This window comes from Pochonia chlamydosporia, chromosome 1, assembly GCF_001653235.2.
Source record: "Pochonia chlamydosporia 170 chromosome 1, whole genome shotgun sequence".
In the NCBI taxonomy this organism is placed as follows: domain Eukaryota; kingdom Fungi; phylum Ascomycota; class Sordariomycetes; order Hypocreales; family Clavicipitaceae; genus Pochonia; species Pochonia chlamydosporia.
In genome coordinates, this window is record NC_035790.1 from 7,764,874 (window position 1) to 7,784,125 (window position 19,252).

General features: G+C 49.8%; 3 protein-coding genes across 3 annotated transcripts; 1 reads left to right on the plus strand and 2 right to left on the minus strand.

Annotated features, from left to right (window-relative positions):
• Positions 1–3,525: 3,525 nt before the first annotated feature.
• Positions 3,526–7,980, minus strand: VFPPC_02053 (tRNA splicing endonuclease subunit; the record flags this gene model as incomplete). The annotated part of the gene is made up of 2 exons (XM_022428261.1): positions 3,526–5,476; positions 7,616–7,980. 2 exons carry the CDS (start codon positions 7,978–7,980, stop codon positions 3,526–3,528), a joined length of 2,316 nt encoding a protein of 771 aa, XP_022284110.1.
• Positions 7,981–14,823: 6,843 nt separating this feature from the next.
• On the plus strand, positions 14,824–15,714 carry VFPPC_02055 (hypothetical protein; the record flags this gene model as incomplete). Its single annotated transcript, XM_022428262.1, has 2 exons — positions 14,824–15,366; positions 15,487–15,714. The coding sequence occupies 2 exons, from the start codon at positions 14,824–14,826 to the stop codon at positions 15,712–15,714; spliced, it is 771 nt and encodes a 256-aa protein (XP_022284111.1).
• A 1,911-nt stretch (positions 15,715–17,625) lies between these two features.
• Positions 17,626–18,990, minus strand: VFPPC_02056 (hypothetical protein; the record flags this gene model as incomplete). Its single annotated transcript, XM_018281772.1, has 1 exon — positions 17,626–18,990. The coding sequence occupies one exon, from the start codon at positions 18,988–18,990 to the stop codon at positions 17,626–17,628; it is 1,365 nt and encodes a 454-aa protein (XP_018138839.1).
• Positions 18,991–19,252: the final 262 nt, after the last annotated feature.

Below are 19,252 nucleotides of genomic sequence, written 5' to 3' on the forward strand. Positions count from 1 at the left end.
AATACGACAACGTATTTACTCCATGAAAATGATGAGCTGCCTGGGAGGGGGAACCCGCTCCCTCCATATGCTGTGCTATCTCACACCTGGATTCCAACGAATGATGACGGCGTCCAAGAAGTCACCTATCAGGACATGAAGACCGATTTTCGTCGCCTTCGCCTCGGGAGGCTGAAGAGCACGGGATGGTTAAAGCTTGTACGGTACTGCGACTTTGCTGCCTCACAAGGCTTCGAATGGGCATGGATGGATACATGCTGTATCGATAAAACGAGTCCTGGAGATACACAAGAGGCCATAAACGCAATGTTCCGGTGGTATAGAGATGCCGTTGTATGCTACGCATATCTTGTTGATGTGGTGGCTACCGCTCAGAACGAAACCACATCGCAAGTATCAGATTTAATGAGGCAATCCAATTGGTTTCGCCGAGGATGGACCTTGCAAGAACTTCTTGCCCCGCCAACTGTCGTTTTCCTAAACAGTAACTGGGAATTTCTCGGCACTCGAGAGTTCTTAGCTCAAGATATTTCAAGCATTACTAAAATTGATGTCGAAAATTTAGTCGCTTTCGTCCCTCAGAATTTGCTCCGAGCTTCCATAGCGTCTAAATTGTCATGGGCGTCCGAACGAGAGACAACGGTTGAGGAAGATGAGACGTATTCACTGTTAGGCATATTTGACCTGGCTTTGCCCTTGATCTATGGGGAGGGGCGCGAACAGGCATTTTACAGGTTTCAACGGGAGCTTGCAAACCGTTATGACGATGATTCACTCTTTGCGTGGCATAACAAGGATGCCATCGTCTCAAGGGACCTTCGACGGGATCGGGAGCAAACTTACTTCTCCGGAGTACTGGCGCCGTCTATCAGGTGTTTCCGACAGTCTACCGACATTCGATATCGGCGCACTCCAGGACCATTTTCCTTAACAAACCAAGGCATAATGATCACAAGAGCTCTTCACCGCATGGAAGGAAGCTTTCAAAATCACGCGATTTTGGAGATGAATTGTTATCAGCAGTCTTCCACTTCATCTCCGAAATCTATTGGAATCGTCGTTGGAACCAACCAGCCATGTCAAAGATTGAATAGGGTTCCTATGGTTGTCCGGTCAAGCTCCAACAGAACTAGGTCTCCAACTTGGACATCGATTACAATAGATGGTGAGGACTATCCCATCGATGCGACCCGAAGTCAGTCTACTGTAGTCATTTCCCCTTGTGATGTTGCGAGTCAAAGCCTTATACTCAGCTGCGAAAGAGAGGCACATGCCCCAGCGAGTGTTAAGCCGATTCAGCTGCTCTTGGAGGGCTCGCCACACATCGTGGTCAGTGAAAAAATTGTGAATTTCCAGACCGAAGGCCCTGAGATGCGAGAACGGCCTTTATCAGAGCTATTAAATGGGCCTCCTTCTCCAATAGAAAGAAACGTGTTTCAGGTCAGCCCCTGCTCCATGTTAGTTCTCGGCGTCAAGACGGCACTCGACAGGAGGAATCCGTCAGGGGCTCATCTGATCATCTCAGTTCACGTACAAGAGCATTATCCTACCGGTCCCTCCAATACTCCCAAGCCTCTACTACGTGTTTGGCGTTGTGCCAGCCGACAACTTGGTTGGAGGGGCTCCTCCGAGTCAACTTCCGGAGCGGTGGATTTGGCATTCCCACTGGCCGTAGGGACGGAAACGGCTGACTCTTACGGCGAGGACAACTATCAAATCTTCGTTCGTCCTATTGCGCCGGCATCCTTCCCGGGTTTCTCCGTGGACGGCTTGGCGCCGACATATGTACTCGAAATCATAAGAAAGCCTCACAAAACCTGGGACTATTAGCACTTTCAAGTGACGTACGGCTACCACACGCAAAAAGTCTAACTAGCTACAGAGCTAAAGTTGCCATAGTCCTTCCCCGATGACGAGTTTGATGCGGGAATAACGATCAAAGTTGGCGTAATGCTGGTATCAGAAGCCAGAAACCGAATGGGGGTGTTTATTTTCCGTAATTCATGCAGGGTACTCGGGGTTTCGTCTTGTTGATTCTGCTGGCGCCATTCTTCGTTTTATTACTATTTCACATTTTCAACAAATGTGACATTGTCACTGGTATGGCACAAATCTAATTATTCCGCTTGTCAGTGACTCGACACACATAGTATTTTAGCACGTAGTTGAATTCAACTTCAACACTTGTCATTAACACTCGCCTCTGTCATGTACAACTCTTATTACGACGGACTATTCACATCCTCCGTACACATCACTCATGTCGCTACAGGCCCACCAAAGCAAATTCCACAACATCAGAGAACAACCTCTCCCCCACCAATAAACATCAATCGTCCCAGGCAAACAACCATTGCCACACATCAGTGTTAAGAAACCAAGGGCAAGTATCCTACCCCTGTTGCTGAATTCGTGTTTTGTTACGACAGGCCTATTTTGGAGCAAGACCATTACCAAATATTACATTCATATCTTTCCCACAACCGACTTTAGGTGCATCGAATGAAGGTAGTTTTCGCCCTGTATCTAATGTATACGTCTAGACTCATTGTCACCGTCATACTTGGGTTGTAGTTTCGTAGTTCGGGACATACACGCTACGACTCTTACACGATTTCGTCTTTTGTGTATTTCCAATGTTGAACTCAAATCACCAGCCCAAGCGGCAATGGAAGTCACATTTACAGACACCGATGCTGAAGCCCGCGTAACCCTTGAATCATGAGACGACTACGCAGGTGAGGCCGGTTAACAAGAATATTAAGCATTCTTATCGACTTTTACCAAACGTGCTTCTTCCATATTGGGTATACCTCGACAAAAAAACACAAGAACAAACTGTACAAGAGGAAAGTCAACCAGATCCCTAAACTCCACGCTCCGGGTCCACAATGATGTCGGCCGTCCATAGTCTTTCACCACCCGTTATTCACACCCCTGATAGGATGCCACTATGAGATCCCCAAACTCGTTTTCTTTGTTTCCTAGCTTGTACACCTGTAAGCATCGCCAACCCTAGACAGGTGAAAACCAGGTTCCGAGGCCCTGCCGTTGCCTGGCTCATCCCCCCGGTCCGCAACTTCCCATCTTTCTCGAATTCGGATTCTCAACAGAAAAGAATAACAAATACAGCATTTAAATGACAAACGATTTTGTGTCTGAGAAAAAAAAGGAGCGCCAAAAAGCGAATCCCCCAGTCGCAAGGTGCGCTGGCCTGGGCCATGGACCATTCTAGTTTTGCCTACCCCTTGCGTCTGCCAAACGCATGCCGAACATAAAACCACTCCTGATTTGCGTCTGTATCCGAGATGCTCGACGCAGCCGAATGTAATCGTTCATTCTGTTTTCCCGGTCCATCTTTGCAATGAGCAAGCTAAGAGGGCCTACTCTCCCTACAGCCCATATATGACATGTCGACAGTATGGCCAACCTCTCACATTGTTGGTTGTCTTCGAAATCCCAGAAGTCCAGAACTAAAACTGCCGTATCTTCGCAATTTGCGTGCCAAAGTAGCTTTTGCGACTCTCAGAAGAACGAGGGCTTGGTGAGAACACGATATTCCACATAATCCTCGCCGTCAATATTGATAATAGTACCTTGTGATACAAGCTTTCCCATAAATGGTCCTGTCGCCTTGCGTTCATATTTGATGCCATCATAAATCTTGGCATCATCTGGGCCACCCTTCATGCGAAGCGTCTCCTGGCGCGCCCATACTTTATTCAGCCGTTGCATATCGTCCGACTCGTGGAAAAGCATTCTACCGTTCGTGTTGGGATGGTGCTCCAGTGGCATGTTGGAGGCGGCAGCGGCAGCAGCAGCGGCGGCATTAGCAGCAGTAACAGTATCCGCGGCAGCCGCCGCCGCAGCACGCTCCCTATGAAGCGCATGGCGATCTGCCCTTACCTGAGCGGCTTCGGCTCTTGCGATCTCGCGGCGTGCTAGAGCGTTTGTCCTCTCCACAGCGTCTACACTTTGAAGTCGGCTGCCGCGTAAGTCGTTCTCGTTGATTGAGGCTCTGATAGGCCGTGGCTCAGTTCTACGTGACTGGCGCAGCTCGTGGCCACTGTAACCATGCCGCCTGTTGATGGCATCATCGCCATCGCCTTGTGGAGAAGCCGTAAAGGTTGGGACCGTGGGGTTGAGGGGGTTCTTGGACGGCATTGATTTTACTCGTAGGAGTGCTTTCTTCACTGCATCCTCCTCATTCTGAACACGCTCAGCGGATGTCTCGCCATGATCCAGCTGATATTGTCGAACACGGCAGTATTCCTTCATCGCTTGCCTGTTAGGGCTAATGGACTCCAAATGAGGCTCAAACTCAACCTCTTCGTAAGGAATCCACAGAGCACCGGCTCCAGATGGAAAGTTGCCGTCGACAAATCGACCATCCCTTGTTTCTCGCACCACCTTGACGCGGAACATGTCATTCTGACCAAGGATACCATACACGGCGTGGCGATCCCTTGGATCGGGTTCGCTGGATGGCCTCCAGTACCCGACAAGAATGCGTGTGGGCCGAGTGCCTGGCAGTGATTCAATCGAAAATTGATTTTGGTGAGCTGCCATAGACTGCTGCTGAGTTGGGATTGAGGCCGGCTCAGGCGCAAGCTCAGGCGGTGCTGGGTTGATAGCAGCAAATCCGCCGCTGACCCTTCTGCGCTTGAGGTCTGGTCGAACAGGGACTTGAAGTGCTTCTGGTACATCGACGCCGTATGCGATAGCAGCAGACTGCAACGGGTTCTCCAGGGCAGGGTTTTCGCTAACACGACGCTTGGCCTCTTCGACGGCAGCGTGCTCAGCTTTGACACGTTCTTCCTCGGTGTCTTCCGATGTGGCGTCTAGTCGAAGTCGGGTGTACTCCTTTACTTGGAAGTGGTCCAAGCCGATCAAATGGTCAGAAAATATAATGCGCTCGAATGTGACCCAGCTACCACCAGGACCAGGAGGAAGTGGGAATTCCTCTGCTAATGATTCCCCATATTTGGTGTTGGGCAAAAGTCGAGTTCGCAGGCGGTCCCTAACATCGATGAAGCCGATGACAGCGTGCTTCCTTTCATGGTCTCTAACGTCAGAGTCCCTCCAAGTTCCAAGTAGAACGCCTTTTCCTGGGCCACCAAGACTCTGGCGGTTGGGCTTTGGTTTCGTCGCGCCAGTAGGTGATGAAGGTGATCTTGTGGGAGCTGAAGTGTGAGCGCTCTCGAGCTTGCTCTCGCTCAAATCATTGAAGATAGAAGTCCGTTTCCGTTTAGGGTAATGGGAACCTGCAGGCTCCTCCGGTGCATCCTCCATCACCTCGTCCTCGTTGGCTCCAGTAGTCTGGCGCCTGCTTGGCATCCTTGGTGCCCCTTTACCGTTCCGCCCGCTCACTACAATCTCGTCTTCTAGTTCGTGGAATGCTACGTTGCTGTCCGGGTCGCTCAATTCACTCTCACCCTCGTTATCCTCTGTTCGAGGTTTGTTGCCGTTCAACCGTCTAATATCATGTTAGTAGATGTAATCGGAGTATCCCCTGTTGCGCTCGCATGTGAAGTTGAGTCTGTGTCATGGATATGACCCTGCTCCGGTCCTGGGATGTACTTGAAAAGAATGCCCCCCCCCCCCCCCCCCCCAAAAAAAAAAAAGAAAGAAACTTGATGATTGAAACAACAAAACGGTTCAGTACTACGTCTTTGGCAACCCGAGTCGTCGCACAACCAACATGTGATGCGCAAAGGAATTGTGACAGATGAAGTAAAACGTTCGAGAGGCAAAAGAGGGCAAAAAGGAATCCTAAAATGCGCAGTTGCAGGTTTGTGTGACTTGATCACTTGCCTGCTTGGCCTCCGCCGACAACCCAACTGAGGACTGAGGCCGGCAACACCTGATAAGAGACTGATTCGAAGCGCTTGATAACATCAACACCTGTTGCTACCTCCTTTCCGCCCTCTAGTAAATGGTGTGACCGTCCACATGGATTGGAACAGAGACTGTGAGCCGGGTGCAGTTTGGCGGATCAAACAGCCAAGGGGGGGCCGGCTTATGTTTGCGCGCATAAACCGTTGGCGTCACACCACATTGATCAACGGACACGAATGGCCACGAAAAGCCAAGTGTCGATGAAACAAGGGCGAAGGTGCTAGGCCCTCCAGCCGGCTGTGGTTGTGGTTGGGAAACCAGAAGTTGTTTGAACCGGGCACCACTGCGACCAGTTCCAGCACCGCTCGACGAGAGACTTGAGGACGAAGCTTGAGATTGACCACTGGGTCGAAATATCGAAATATCGAAATATCCACTTTGGATCATGCAATAATACAATGGTACATTGGGCACTTGACACCTAGTCGTAACCTCGACCCTAATCGTGAGCTATGCTGTGAATGCGACGCGGCAGCAGCTCCGAAAATAGGCTCCAGTTTCTGTGCTCCCTATTTACGCACATATATTGCTGAGGAGTTGCATTGGCTGCCCAGCTCGTGTGATTTGTCTGACTCGCAGCGGGTACGCGAGTATGCGAGTGCGCAAGAGTGACCTCTTGGTTGTTGAGAAGTGACAGAAAAATTGCCGGTGGAACGGAGGACCGAGTGGGGAGTGGGTTGCTTCAAGTAAAGGCACAGACAGCAAGGGAAAAGAAAATGGGTTAAAAAAACAAAAGAGATACAGTATGGTACGAGATAGTTGAACGCAAAGAGGAGAACAACGAGACTTGCCTCTTGCATCATTGTTCATTGGCCTCTGCAACGCACATAGCCCTGGTCTGTGTTTCGGTACTAACTTCAAGTACCAAGTGGGAAATTGGGAAGTTGGGAAAATTGATGTTTTGAACAAGCAAAAAGGGAAAGAGCCAAGCGCGAATACTCTGGAAAAAACGGCAGGTATAATCAAATGGACGCCCAGGTGAAACGGTGTGTGGTTTTGTCGGGTCCGGTTTGGCCTGGTGCATTACTTCGTACCAGCTGGCGAATTGATGACCCGACAGATGACATCCATGGTCCAACCAAGGCGAGCCAAGAAAATCGAACAAGCCAGAACATCCAGAACATCCAGAACAGCTCGTCAAGGGTATTCGAAAAACTTCCAATTGCCTTTTGAGTAGTCCCATCTCAGCCAAGTTGCGAGAGTGCTAGCAACATCGAATGTCGAGGCCAATGTGCAAATCACGGCAAACCCAGCCATCAACACCAGTTTGCATTCAAGTTGAATGCAGTGTACTCTGTACGTCGAAGAGAGACAGACAGATACATAGATAGATTGCCTCAACAAGACCCAGACCCAGACCCAGACTTCTGGGACCGGACCGGACCAGACCAGCGATGACCGCTCTTTTGGGCTTGTGGCCAAAGTAGCAAGCCGGCAAAATGCAAGCCAGCTTTGGAAAAGTGAAAAGCCAGGGAGAGTGGCCGTGGCCACGATAGCAAACTATTAGTTTGCGAATGGGCTGAAGGCACACAAAGCCACAAAACCAATTTGAGGTGGCACAGAGGCGCAGAGTCCGTGGGCCAGGACAGGACTATCATGGGAGCCAAGACCCAGGACCCGAGACCCCAAGACCAGGTCCAAGTCCAAGACCAAGACAAGGTCCCAAAACCGGAGTGTTGTGAGCTAGGATGGGGAAAGGAAACATTTGACAACTCACATGGGTGGCGTTTGTTCGTCTTTGTCTGCTTGCTCAGCTGCGCCGTGTCTGCTGGATGCACCCTCGCCTGGGCTGGAAACACCATTCTCCTGCTTTGGTTGATGAGCCGTGGTCGTAGTCGTAGTCGTACTCCTAGTAGTAGCATTCGTCGTCGTAGTCGCAATGTCCCCCGTGGCAGAAGCATTGCCAGCTTGAGCAGTTGGTGCAGACGGTTCTTCTGACAAAGTTGGTCGAGTTGCTGATGGCGTGGCTGCTGCATCGGTTCTCCCAGATGGTTGCATTTGTGCCGATGTTGAAGCAGGCGACTGCGACTTGGCCTCAGTCGGCGGCGTGTTGCTGTTCTTAGCACCAGCTTGTTCCTCCATGACGCGCGCGAAAACGAGCCAAAATGCGTAATCGTTATGCGTATGCGTATGCGTATGCGAATGCGTATGTGTGTGAGTGTATTGTCCGTCGGGAGGAAGCGGGAAGTGCGTATTGCAGAATCCGACCAGACGAAAGGAAGAGGGAGGGAAGATAGAAAAAGAAACGAAGAGGGAAGGGGAAAAAAGGTACAAGTGTAAAAGAAATGAGTTAAAATAAAAAAAGAGAGATGAGAATGCAACGAGTGAGTCAAGAAGAGAGAATCAAAGACAAGGATGACGAAGTGGGAACTTGGACAAAGTTAACACCGTAATACCCCTGGTGCTTGATTGGTGTGATATAATAATCAACTGTTGCCGGATTTATCTTGCAATGGTCGGATTCCTTAGGATCATCCGGGATAATTGGTTGGGGCAAGGATAGTCTGAACGACCTGTCTTGATACCTCAATCGCTTTGCAGCCTCGAGACGGGAGATGCAATTTTGTATTGCCTGGGGCAAATGGTAAGTGGATGGATAGATTAATGGATGGATGGATGATGGCCAAGAAAACGTGGGTCTCGTGGTGCTGCTGTACAACAGAATAATGAAAGACGCAAGCAAGAACGAAAAGCTTAAAAAGAAAAGAGGAAGAAAACTGTGCGTGTGAAAAGGGCTGGGAGAGACGACAGGCAGGTGGTTGAGCAGATCAGACCAGACGAGATGAGACGAGACAGGAAGACAGCAAGACCAGACAGCAAGCAGAATCCAGGTGCCTGGTGATGACTGGAGTGATGACTGGAAGTCAAGGGCCAAAGCCACGCCTGGCCACGTTCGTCTTGTCCACGTCAAAGTCAAGTCAAGTCAAGTCAAGCCAAGTCCCAAGTCCCAAGTCCCAAGTCCAATTTCAATCCAACAGTCGGCGACCTCAGGCACGACAGGCAATTGGCTCGTTTCGGGTAAAATGCCGAATGCTTACACTTGACGTGTGGATGGGCATGCAAAAATGTCTGGGTCTGCCAGACAAGACTAATAAAGAGGAACAAAAGGTTGGCAAGATTGGGAGTGAGTGAGTGGGTGAGTTGGCTGGAAAGTAATAAAGAGAAGAGAACAAGTCAGAGATGTGACTGGCGTCTAATCGAAGAGAGACCAAACCGGGGTCTGCGACAAGACAAGACGATGCAGATTGCAGAAATCAGGGCTCTTGAATATGCAAGCAAAGCAAAGCAAAGCAAAGCAAAGCAAAGCAAAGCGAAGAGAAGCAAAGCAAACCAATGCCCTGCCCGTCTAATCTGGTCTAATCTGGTCTGGTCTTGTTTGGTTTGGTTTGGGTTGGTTTGTTGCCTCCTGGCCTCACCCCCCTAGCATCGAGAAGGAAGAGGAGTGAGAGCACGGAACGAGGATGGATGGGTGAATGAATGGATCAAGACGACGACCATGTGGGTGCACTTACAGTATCTTTGCAATGCGTCAATGCATGCGTACCGTCAATTCAATACAGTCCAGTCGGGAACAAATTGGCAAAGTACCTAGGTACTCTCAGGGCATGGGCATGTACAGTACGAGTTGAGCTCACTCAATAGAGTCTACAAGAAGACGTGATTTGATACCCTCAAGGGAAACCAGAGCGAGGAAGCGCCGGGTGCGCGCCAACAAAACCCAATACAACAAGTAGACAGACTCGAGGAACAAAAATAAATGGGACATGGAACGCAACGAGGGTGGGCAGATTGTGCATACATACTCCATAGACCACGCAGAAGTGATGAGAAGGGGGGCGTGTGCCCGTCTGCTGTGGTGTGTGTCCAACAAAGGAGACAGACAGAACGAGAGAGTCAAGCAATACTCCTTACTCCGTATACCAGAACAATAATACACGCTCCTCACTTGGTGCTGGCTCCCTAAACCAAGCCGAGCCAAGCACCATTCATAAAGCACCAGACTTGACAATAATCTGCAATGTCAACGACCACAACGGATCCAACCAATCCTCATTGGATAAACCAAGGTGCTTTAACCACGCGGCGTCGAGTTACGTCAAGCACTCTACCCAGACCAAATCAGACCAGACACGGCCGTACCCAAGTTATTTGATGTGTTGGTGTGGCTTGACCATTTAACTGTATTGGTTTTGCAATCTGCTTCCCATGTCTCCAACTCTCGCTTGACCCCTCCCTCCCTCCCTCTCCCTCCATTGTTGGCGTTGGCGTTGGCGTTGGCGAGGGTATCGGTATTGGAATTGGTATTGGCAGCACGATCCCAAAACCCCAGCCTGGTTTTGGTTGGTTTGGTTGCGAGAAAAAATACTGACACTATCAACTTCTTTGCAGTGCAGACGTGACAAACCTCAACAAGAGACAAATTACAAAGTATCCGCTCGAGCAATGCCTCGTGGGCGAATAATAGTCCCCTTCTTCCATGCAAGCAGGATAGCTTTTTCAGATCCAGAAATGCAGAAACCCAGGGGTATCATCATGCAAGGAGAGACTGAGCATATTCCAACCTAACTTGACTTTCAACTCCTGTCGCCAGACTATATTCCGCACGAAAACTTGCAGGGGGGGACAATGTCGCCAGCAAACAGGCCAGGGCGCGACCATAGAGACAGTCCATCTGGCGTCCGCCGATCGACCAATTGATGATTGCATGCCCACGGAATAGAAACAATCCAATCCAACCTGCCCAAGACATTGCTCTTCGTTTAAAGTTACTTCGCACCCACTTGCTCGAGTCCAGAGCATCAAGCTCAAGTCGAACCGCATGTGGCGGTAAGTCGTGGCCAAAGAACATTGAACTTGGCGAGTGGCATGGACAACCATTGGAAAGCCCAACGCAACTAATAAGTGCCGACCACAAATTGGCTGGTGCGTTTCGTTGGCGCCTGTCTCGACCAAAGAAATCACTGTGCTGCGTACTTTAGACCAGAATTGGTCCAGCCAGCCGACTGCTTGCAGGGGGTGCAAATTGAGAATGACATCCAGAGACAAAGTTTTACTTTGCAAGGGATGTGAAGACATACCAGTCGCCTGCCATTGGCACCAAGCTAAAAACTCGGGACTTGCCCAGCCCCCCAATCAGGCGCCATGAGACTTGATTGATGTGCTAAGGGTCATTTGGGGGGAGAAAAACATTGGACTTGACGTAGCACATGTCAAAGAAAATCGTGACATGCAATCCGTGTCTGTAACCAAATAACATGTTAGTCTGGGGACCATCGGCCAGCCGAGGCCATCACTCTCAAACATGCTCAGTCTAGCTCAACAGACAGACTGACCTACCTACCAACTTTAGCACAAAGTAAGTCACTGTATACCCGAAACATATAGAGGGATAGGTAGGTGGCTCTCAGAGTCCAAACCGTCCTCTGTCGATCGCAAGGGGTGAACGACCAAGAGAAAAAAATACAAAATTCAAAAAGTTCCCTTGACCTGTGCACTCGTGCAGATGATGAACGCCGGACACATCCAAAAACTGCAGGAGGTAACATCGGAGGCAGTGCTACTCAATCAAGCCCTTTTGCTGTGCAACTCCGTGTAGAACTTTTGAGTTGCCACTACCACTGCAAGTTGTGACGATAATAGAAGTAAGGCAAGGGCCAAGAAAGAAGGGGGAAAAAGAGGAAAAGAAATAGGAAACAAGGCTGATGCACAACTAACTCCCCTCAACTTGCCAGCATGTTTTTCGTCGTTGGTTCACAAACCGCTGTGTCGCCGGCCGTAGTAAGCAACAAGTCGGAATTACCCTTGCAACTTGCATTGAGACCTTCAAGGCAATACTCACGTATACAGGTCGTCTGTTGGTGGGTGCGATTGATTGCTCCACGCGGCCTCGTTCGTTCCAAACCCAAATTTGTCGTCGAGATGCCTTCCAGTCCAACCAAGTATGCCGACCACACTAAATGCTCCATACTGACCACCATCGTCGTGAACACGGCGCGACAACCGGCCAAACATGGTGCATGCCATCCGGTCAATCTTGCCGCTCCAAGGGCCCTGGTCAACTTGAATAGCCTCCATGCCTACTCACACCCATGTCCGGCCATGCCATGCCATGCTCCTGTCTCTCTTGGGTAAAAGCCACGGCCCTTGCTCCGTGGGTGTGGTACAACCATGTTTGATTTGGTCTGGTTCATCCAGTTTCCAAAGCTCATCTTCATTGGGCAAATTTGCTCGTTTTCCAGGTTCCCACTCGCCATGAACGCCTCATCCAGGGCCGCCACAGTCCATTTGGCAGCCTCAATACTTCCACATCCTCCGGACCTCTGTCATTCTTACTTTTGACAATGCAGGCCGGTGCACCGGCCAGGGACAACCTGTAACATGACCTCGAGAAACAACGCAACTAAAATGATGGCCTCTCGCTAGGTTCGGCACAATCTGCTTCGGGAATTTTCCGTCGCAGACGGTAAGAGCGTAATTGAAAACAAATTGCCCACGCCATATTAGACAGGCTCAATCTGAACAATTGTCAGCGAATGGTCACCGCAAATTTGTAACCATAGCCGCGAAAGTTCATTGGATTTGCCACGAATAAGATCAAACTTATGGCCCAATTCAGTACCATTGCCGCTTCCATCCCCTTCTCTTCCTTCGCCTTGCCACAACTCAAGCAGGACAGTAAAGGAATGAAGGCATGGAGCTACAGGCGGCTCCCTTCTTTGATGGTGTTCCAATGTATTTGCTTGTCGTTCTGGAACGATAACCCACTTGGCTCGAGCTTCTTCAAAGATCCTTCGGCTACTCCATGACACTAAACAGCGTGATTCGCTAAGACTAGAACTGATGTCCTCGACAAGGTGGGATGTTCAAAGGCTTTTGAGCGAAAGAGACTCGCTTATTGAACCCTGCCTGGGTTGCCAAGTTAGGCTGACCAACCGAGGGGGCAAAAGTGCAAGGTAATATCGTCATCTCATCAAACGCATGTCGCAGGATGTACTCCGTAGTCCTTATAGATCTGCATATTGCATCTTCTGGACAAACAATAACGCTCAAAATGATGGCGGAAACGATTCTTCACTGTCCTGTAGATATATTAAGGGTATTCATACTAGAAATCCTGGAATTTATGCCAGAGTACAAATCATTTGATTCCTCTTGCTTGGTTAGTGTCTTTCATCCAGCCATTCTGATGCCGGTTACATCGTCAACACACAGCTACTGAATCGCCATGATATTAGTCAAGGCGAGAGAAGTATGAGGACCCTGGTATGTCCACCATCTCTAAAACTTTTTCTCTTGGGAGTGCCGGAGGTTGAAGCGGTACACCCTTGGTGGTCGTAGCGCAGAGTTCCGCTGTTGTGGTCATTGCAGTTGTTCCGGTGTGAATTGGATTTTCTGTGGTCTAGAGTTTATTGCGCCATGCCATAGGCAATGGTGCTACCAGTCCAAGTGCTTCGATTTCCAAGCTTTCAAATACCGATATGCGAAGAGCAAAGACGTCTTGAAGGGTTCCCCACATAGAAATATGAATGTTCTGTGAAGCCGCAGTGCTCACATGGTAATAATTTTGTTTTCTTCGAGTTTACCATGCTAGGCTTTTTACCCTCAATATTCTCACGGCTCGGGTGCTATACCAGTTGTTGCCTGATGTAATTCCGAGTGCTAGTGGAACTTGGCAGGCAGACTTCCTCCCTCAGCCGAAGCGACAATAACACGCTATACTTGCTGCGTCGATGGATAGCTTCGCGACCAACTTCCTGCATCTCTGCCTCAGTGCGAACCCTGACTTTGGTAAGCGCATACGTAACATATTGGTTACGGCCTAAGGAAGTTGGGGTGGCTTGTGCAGCCGCATATTTCGGAACATTTCTAGTGATGAGGCCAAGGAAATGGATTGCGGAACCACTTGGCCCTCGTTTCGCCCCGTAATTCACCTCAAGCTCGGTTGCAGTCGTGGCACTCTAATAAATGGCTTTTGTACGTATTCAAATCTGCCCATACGACGGCTCTCACTTCTCTCGATTTGGTCGTGGGACACTGCGTCTCAAATGTCGTTTTCTTGTGTGAGCATCGTTCTGAAGTGTGTGACAAATTGCCCTGGCACAGCCGAGACCCGAATAGATTTCCATCCCGTTGCTTTTTCTGAACGATTCAGAAACCTCAAGCACGACAATGGCAACGTGGTGCTGCAATCCAGTTGGCTGGCTATGCCGCGGCGGCGTCATTGAAACCACGCATGGGCTACACAAAGCCAAGTTCCTGGCCGTACGAAGTGCGGAGGAGATGAAAATGTCTGCCTCCCCTTCCGCATTCTGTCGTTAGCATAAAAGGGACAGGGAGCCACTCGCCAATGAACAACTTGACAGCAAGGGGTTGTCGCATGCCAGCAGCTTTGCATGACATTCGATGTCCAAGTCTTCCAGAGGCCGTTGTGGTGTATGACTGAAAGAGCGCTCGCCCCTCTCATTGGCCCTTTTGGCCATCTGTGTTCCCAGACTACTGTGTTAGAAATTTCGAAACACCAGAAAGCGGCGTGACATTAGCATGATGCGATAGAGGAAGTGGTGCAAGTTGCTGCTTGGCTAAGTGGCTGAGGATGCAATGGGAGCGTCACTGGCCAGATGGTGCCGCGTGAATGGTTAGTTTACTTGCAAGGGGCAAGGTTGGACAAGGGTGGTGGTTAATCTTGGGCCGAGTGAGTTTCTTTCATACATACCCAGGTATGTGACAAATCCAGTCACTTTTCTGAAGAGAGTATTTGTGGACAAGACGAGCAAACGACCGCAGCGGACGCGACACAACGCAAAAGGAATCCTTTCAGGATGCCAAGCTTGCCGTGCGCATGCGTCAACGAAGGGGTTATTGTGACTGAGAGCTCTTGAAAATGCAACCAGACATCAAAAGTATCTCCTTCCCCTTTGTCAAAGGATGACTCTTTCCCTCCTTCCCTTCAAGTATCTCGTTTATGACAAGGTTGCCCTCATTGGCTGGCATTGCTTCCCAAATGCTCAACAAGTTGCTTGCTCCTTCCACCCCACCAAGAGCCATAACTACCTAGGTACTTTATACACCAGACAGTGCGACAGACTGTCGGGCATCACTCCTCACCTGGCACGCACCAAAACTCTATGGTGCTCTCTTTTGTATTCGCCAATCCAGTCACTCATTATTTCCCCTGCTCATGGACTCTACGAATGCAATACATGTGGTGTCCAGGAGAAAGAGAAACTCGTTCTGGTCTTCCTGTTACCTTGCCCCATGACAATAGTTGCTGACTCATGCCATTGGGTTTCCATTATATTTCGTGTAAGTACCACCGGCCCCGAGGGACTCAAGCGCTGGTGCCAAGAAAATGGTGTAATACTTCCTCGGTACAGATTACGGTTTACGAAGCTGAAAGCTTCTGTCGACGGCTACGCAGTAGCAGGGCGACCAACCCTTGGCCCAAGCAGAGAGCCGGAAGCGGATCCAGCATAGTTGTCAACTTGCCATTCAGCTAAAGCAAAAGGAGTCGGTGTCTCCGAGAGTTTCGGTTGGCAAAATCAAGTCTCAAGTCGCATGCAAGTGTGCATTTGACGTAACGCAGACCAGACCAGCAAGATCGACACCATTGATGCCCCCTCGTCAACACGACCGTACCGCGGCGGTCATGTTCCAATAAAGGGAGGCAAACTAACCGTGTTGGCAACCAAGGAGGCAGATACGAAGGCTGACGGGATGTCTTGTCATCAAAGAAATGTGCCATCCCGGAATTCTCTAAACCCTGTTGGCTTATCCGACAATACACCATGCAACTTCCACCAGCCTGAATTCACATAACGCGAAATGCTGACTTGCCACCCAAGCCTGTGCCTGTTGTGGCGCAAGCTTGAACCGGCGTCCAAACGCAGTTGCAAAGACGATGACAACGCGACGAGACATGTTGGGAGCAAATGCTCATGGGCGGAAGCGCATGCGTGCCCGACACGGCTGGGGAACTTGTCTCGAAAATTTCCACGAGCGACACCGCATTTCTCTTCACTACTGGGCACTTGTCCACCGCTCGCCCTTTCTCCATTGTCGGGTTGATAAGTTCAAATGCTGCAATCTTTGCACACACTTTCACAACTTGATACGTTTGCTTCATACAACCACCCTGTGGTCGATTACCTGAAATGCACAAGCTCCAACCTGGGTGAGCAGCCACAAAAATGTAATGCACTAATATTGCCCAAAACCTCTCGGTCCATTTTGTGATCGGACCAGGGTGACAGCCACCGCTCCCAAGAGAGTCGATTTAGATGACAACGAAGCGGCGATTTGATTCTCTCCGTTGGGCGTTGACACGGCAAGACTTTTTCCAACTTCAAAACAAGACGGGAAAATCAGTTTCCTCGGGTCCTCTTTAGCCCACTACAATGCACCCGTACACCGTTTGCGCGCCTTAGGAGTCAGTTCGATCCACATGCTTAGCTGCCTCGACAAGCAATGATTTACAAGGATCCGCGAAATGGGAACGTAATAGAGGTAATATCGTGAGGCATAGCCGAGACCGTCTGCCTAAAACGGCTATTCCATGGATTGAAAGGACCACTAACCCTGCCTGTTCCTTGATACTCTGGCAACTTGTGCTTGCATGCAACTCGTTGTTTCGTCTTATTTTGTTCAAGCGTCACCTGAGGCCACTAGGGAATCATGTTTTGTATTGTAATTAAACACAGGATCAAACTCGGTATCGGCACGGATAGGGCTCGGCAAAAGTGCTTAATTACCAGGGTCCCCTCGAGATGGCTCAAAATGTCGCTCCTCATTTCATCGTCATTTTAGCTGTGACGTTGCACGAAACACGTCCAGCAACTACCGAAGCCCGTGTCAATAAGCAAATTTGTCTTGCTGACTGAGCGCGGTCGCCGATGCTCACTGGCTTCTACTTGACCTGGTGCTAATTATTTCCACTAATCGAATTGGCTGCTGACATTTCTCCATTAAATGCATGCAAAGTCTCGATGGCAACGGAAAAATTCTGCCCTTGCTGGCGGAATCGTTTGACGTCCGCACTACTTCAACAGTTCCGTAGATCACCGAATCCTGCCGATCAACCTTGCAGCTGTTTAACCGTTTGGGTCCCGACTAGGCTAGGAAGGCAATGCTTGTTTGCAGCTCATCCCCTTCATGACGGATCAAAATGTGTACGTGTTGGAATCAATGCTGGTCCACAACTTCCATTGCTACATGAGTACATATCTGGAAATAAGAGCACGTTATAGCAAGCTAGACAAAGAGTGGTTTGTCGCCAACCGGATTTCCTTGCGGTGTGTCCTGTTATTTGCGCACATAGTGGCCACTTGCGCGAAGATAAAGCCTCATACTTGCAGGCATTCATACCAAACCATAATTTGTAGTACCCAACATGACATGACGGGAACTGTATCTAGTTTCAACAATCCCAATTTGTAGCCAAACCAACAACAACTTCCAAACGACAACGAAGTGATTGGCCAGCCGCAAACCAGGGAGGGTGGCTAGGAAGAGATTTGGGAACCAACAAATGCAACTAAATTCCTTGAATATCAAGTGTGCTGCCCGGTCGCGAAATGTGACTACTTTAGGGTACATTGTTGGTTGAGTGCTCTTGGCGTCGGTGTAACAAACTACCAATATATTGGCTTCTTCTTTTGCACACCAACAGGTTCTTTTGCAGAACACTGTTAGTTGGCTTTCAACTCCCATGTCAACCTCCTGTAACGTCCTTCAATTTCTCCCGCCTCGTCCTCTTCCCCGTCCCCTACCCCTACGCCCACCCCTCTTCCCACCTCTCCCACCAGACCGATTATCAAACCTCTCAAAAAGCGGTTCCTCCCCAAACGCCGCTTCACCAAATCTCATAAAATTGACAAGTCCCCTATCCACAACTGCAACAAGAACATTTCGGTGACCGTGTTTTAATCGTTGGTAGAGTTTCCCTGGCCCCTGCCAAGCAGGATTGGGTAGATCTATCGGCGTGGATTCCAGCAACGCCTCGATCTGCTCTAGGGTAGGTAATTCTGAGTCTGCCGTGTCCGCGACTGCGATGCGGAAATCTGGCGGCGGGGGGTTCTTCTTAGAAAATGGGGCACCGCCGGGCTTCCATACGTGGAAATGGATGCGGAAAGGTTCCTGGACGGGGTGATGTTGTGGTTGGATGGAGGGTTTGTGGCGTGGAAGGACGGCGAGTTGCTGGTAGATGGGGCGGTATGCTCTGTATATCCCGGGGGCGATGAGAGGGCCAAATGGTTTGTGTTGTGGTGTTTTGTCTCGGCTGATGAAGGAGAATAGCCACTGCCATAGGGACTGTGATGGTTGTGAGGATGTGTCTTGTCGGGGTGTGGGAGTTGTCGGGGCGCGCATGATGTAGAAACCAGCTCTCTTGAGATGCGAATATACTTGAAACTTGGGCAATGTTGTTTTTCCACGCTCGCCCTCGTATCCTGTGAGGAAGCAGTAGGCAGCTTCGAGACTCAGTGGCACGCCGGCGTCGTAGTCATCTGGTCCGAATTGGTTCCTGGTCGGCCCATTGTCGATGACCTTTGGGAGCAGTTCTTCGAAATCTTTGTCGGGCCACCAGATGTCTATTGTTCCTCGCTCGATCAAATAGAGCGCCTCTTCGGGTAGCAGCCAGAGTCTACCGACACCCAACTGGTCCTTGTTGCCGGATATGGCTCGTCCAATGTCTCTCATCCAATTTCCTCGCTCCTGTTCCATGACCACAACACGTTCGTGCAGTAGCGCATCGTCGTGAGTGCTATCTGGTCTTTGTGAGGTCCACCAATCTGGGAAATACCAGGCACGTAACCAGTTTTCCTGGCGGTGAATGCGAGTGTAGTTGAGAACTTCTTCCAGTGCTTGCCGGCTGGTCTCAAGGGCTGTGTCCTGAACGCGAGTGCCGTGGGATTCAAAGTCTTTCTCGCCTTTGCGGATGGTTTTGCTGGACACCCCCTTTTTGTTGAACATGGAAGCGAAGAGTTTGTAGTCTGGGATTTCGTCTTCCAAAGCGTCATCTGCTGTTCGGGCGGCATCTTGGTCCGTTTGGAGCGTGGATGCCTCCACGGCGGGGTTGTCGTCGTCGTCAAAGGGCATTGTGGCGGGAGGGCTGAATAGAAATATCTCGGGTGGTATAGGAAAGCTATTGTGTAAGGAGGCCGAGGTTAATGTTGTTGGCGTTAGATTTAGACATGGAAGTGTTTGTGGGTTGAGGATGGTGAGTGAGAGCTTGGGGGCAGAAAAAGCCTGATATAGCCTATCCTATAAGGCTGGCATTAAATAGAATGACATCAAAAATACTCTTAGTGTAAATCAGAAGAGTGGAGGAAATAACATGGCCAAACCGTGGAGGTTTACA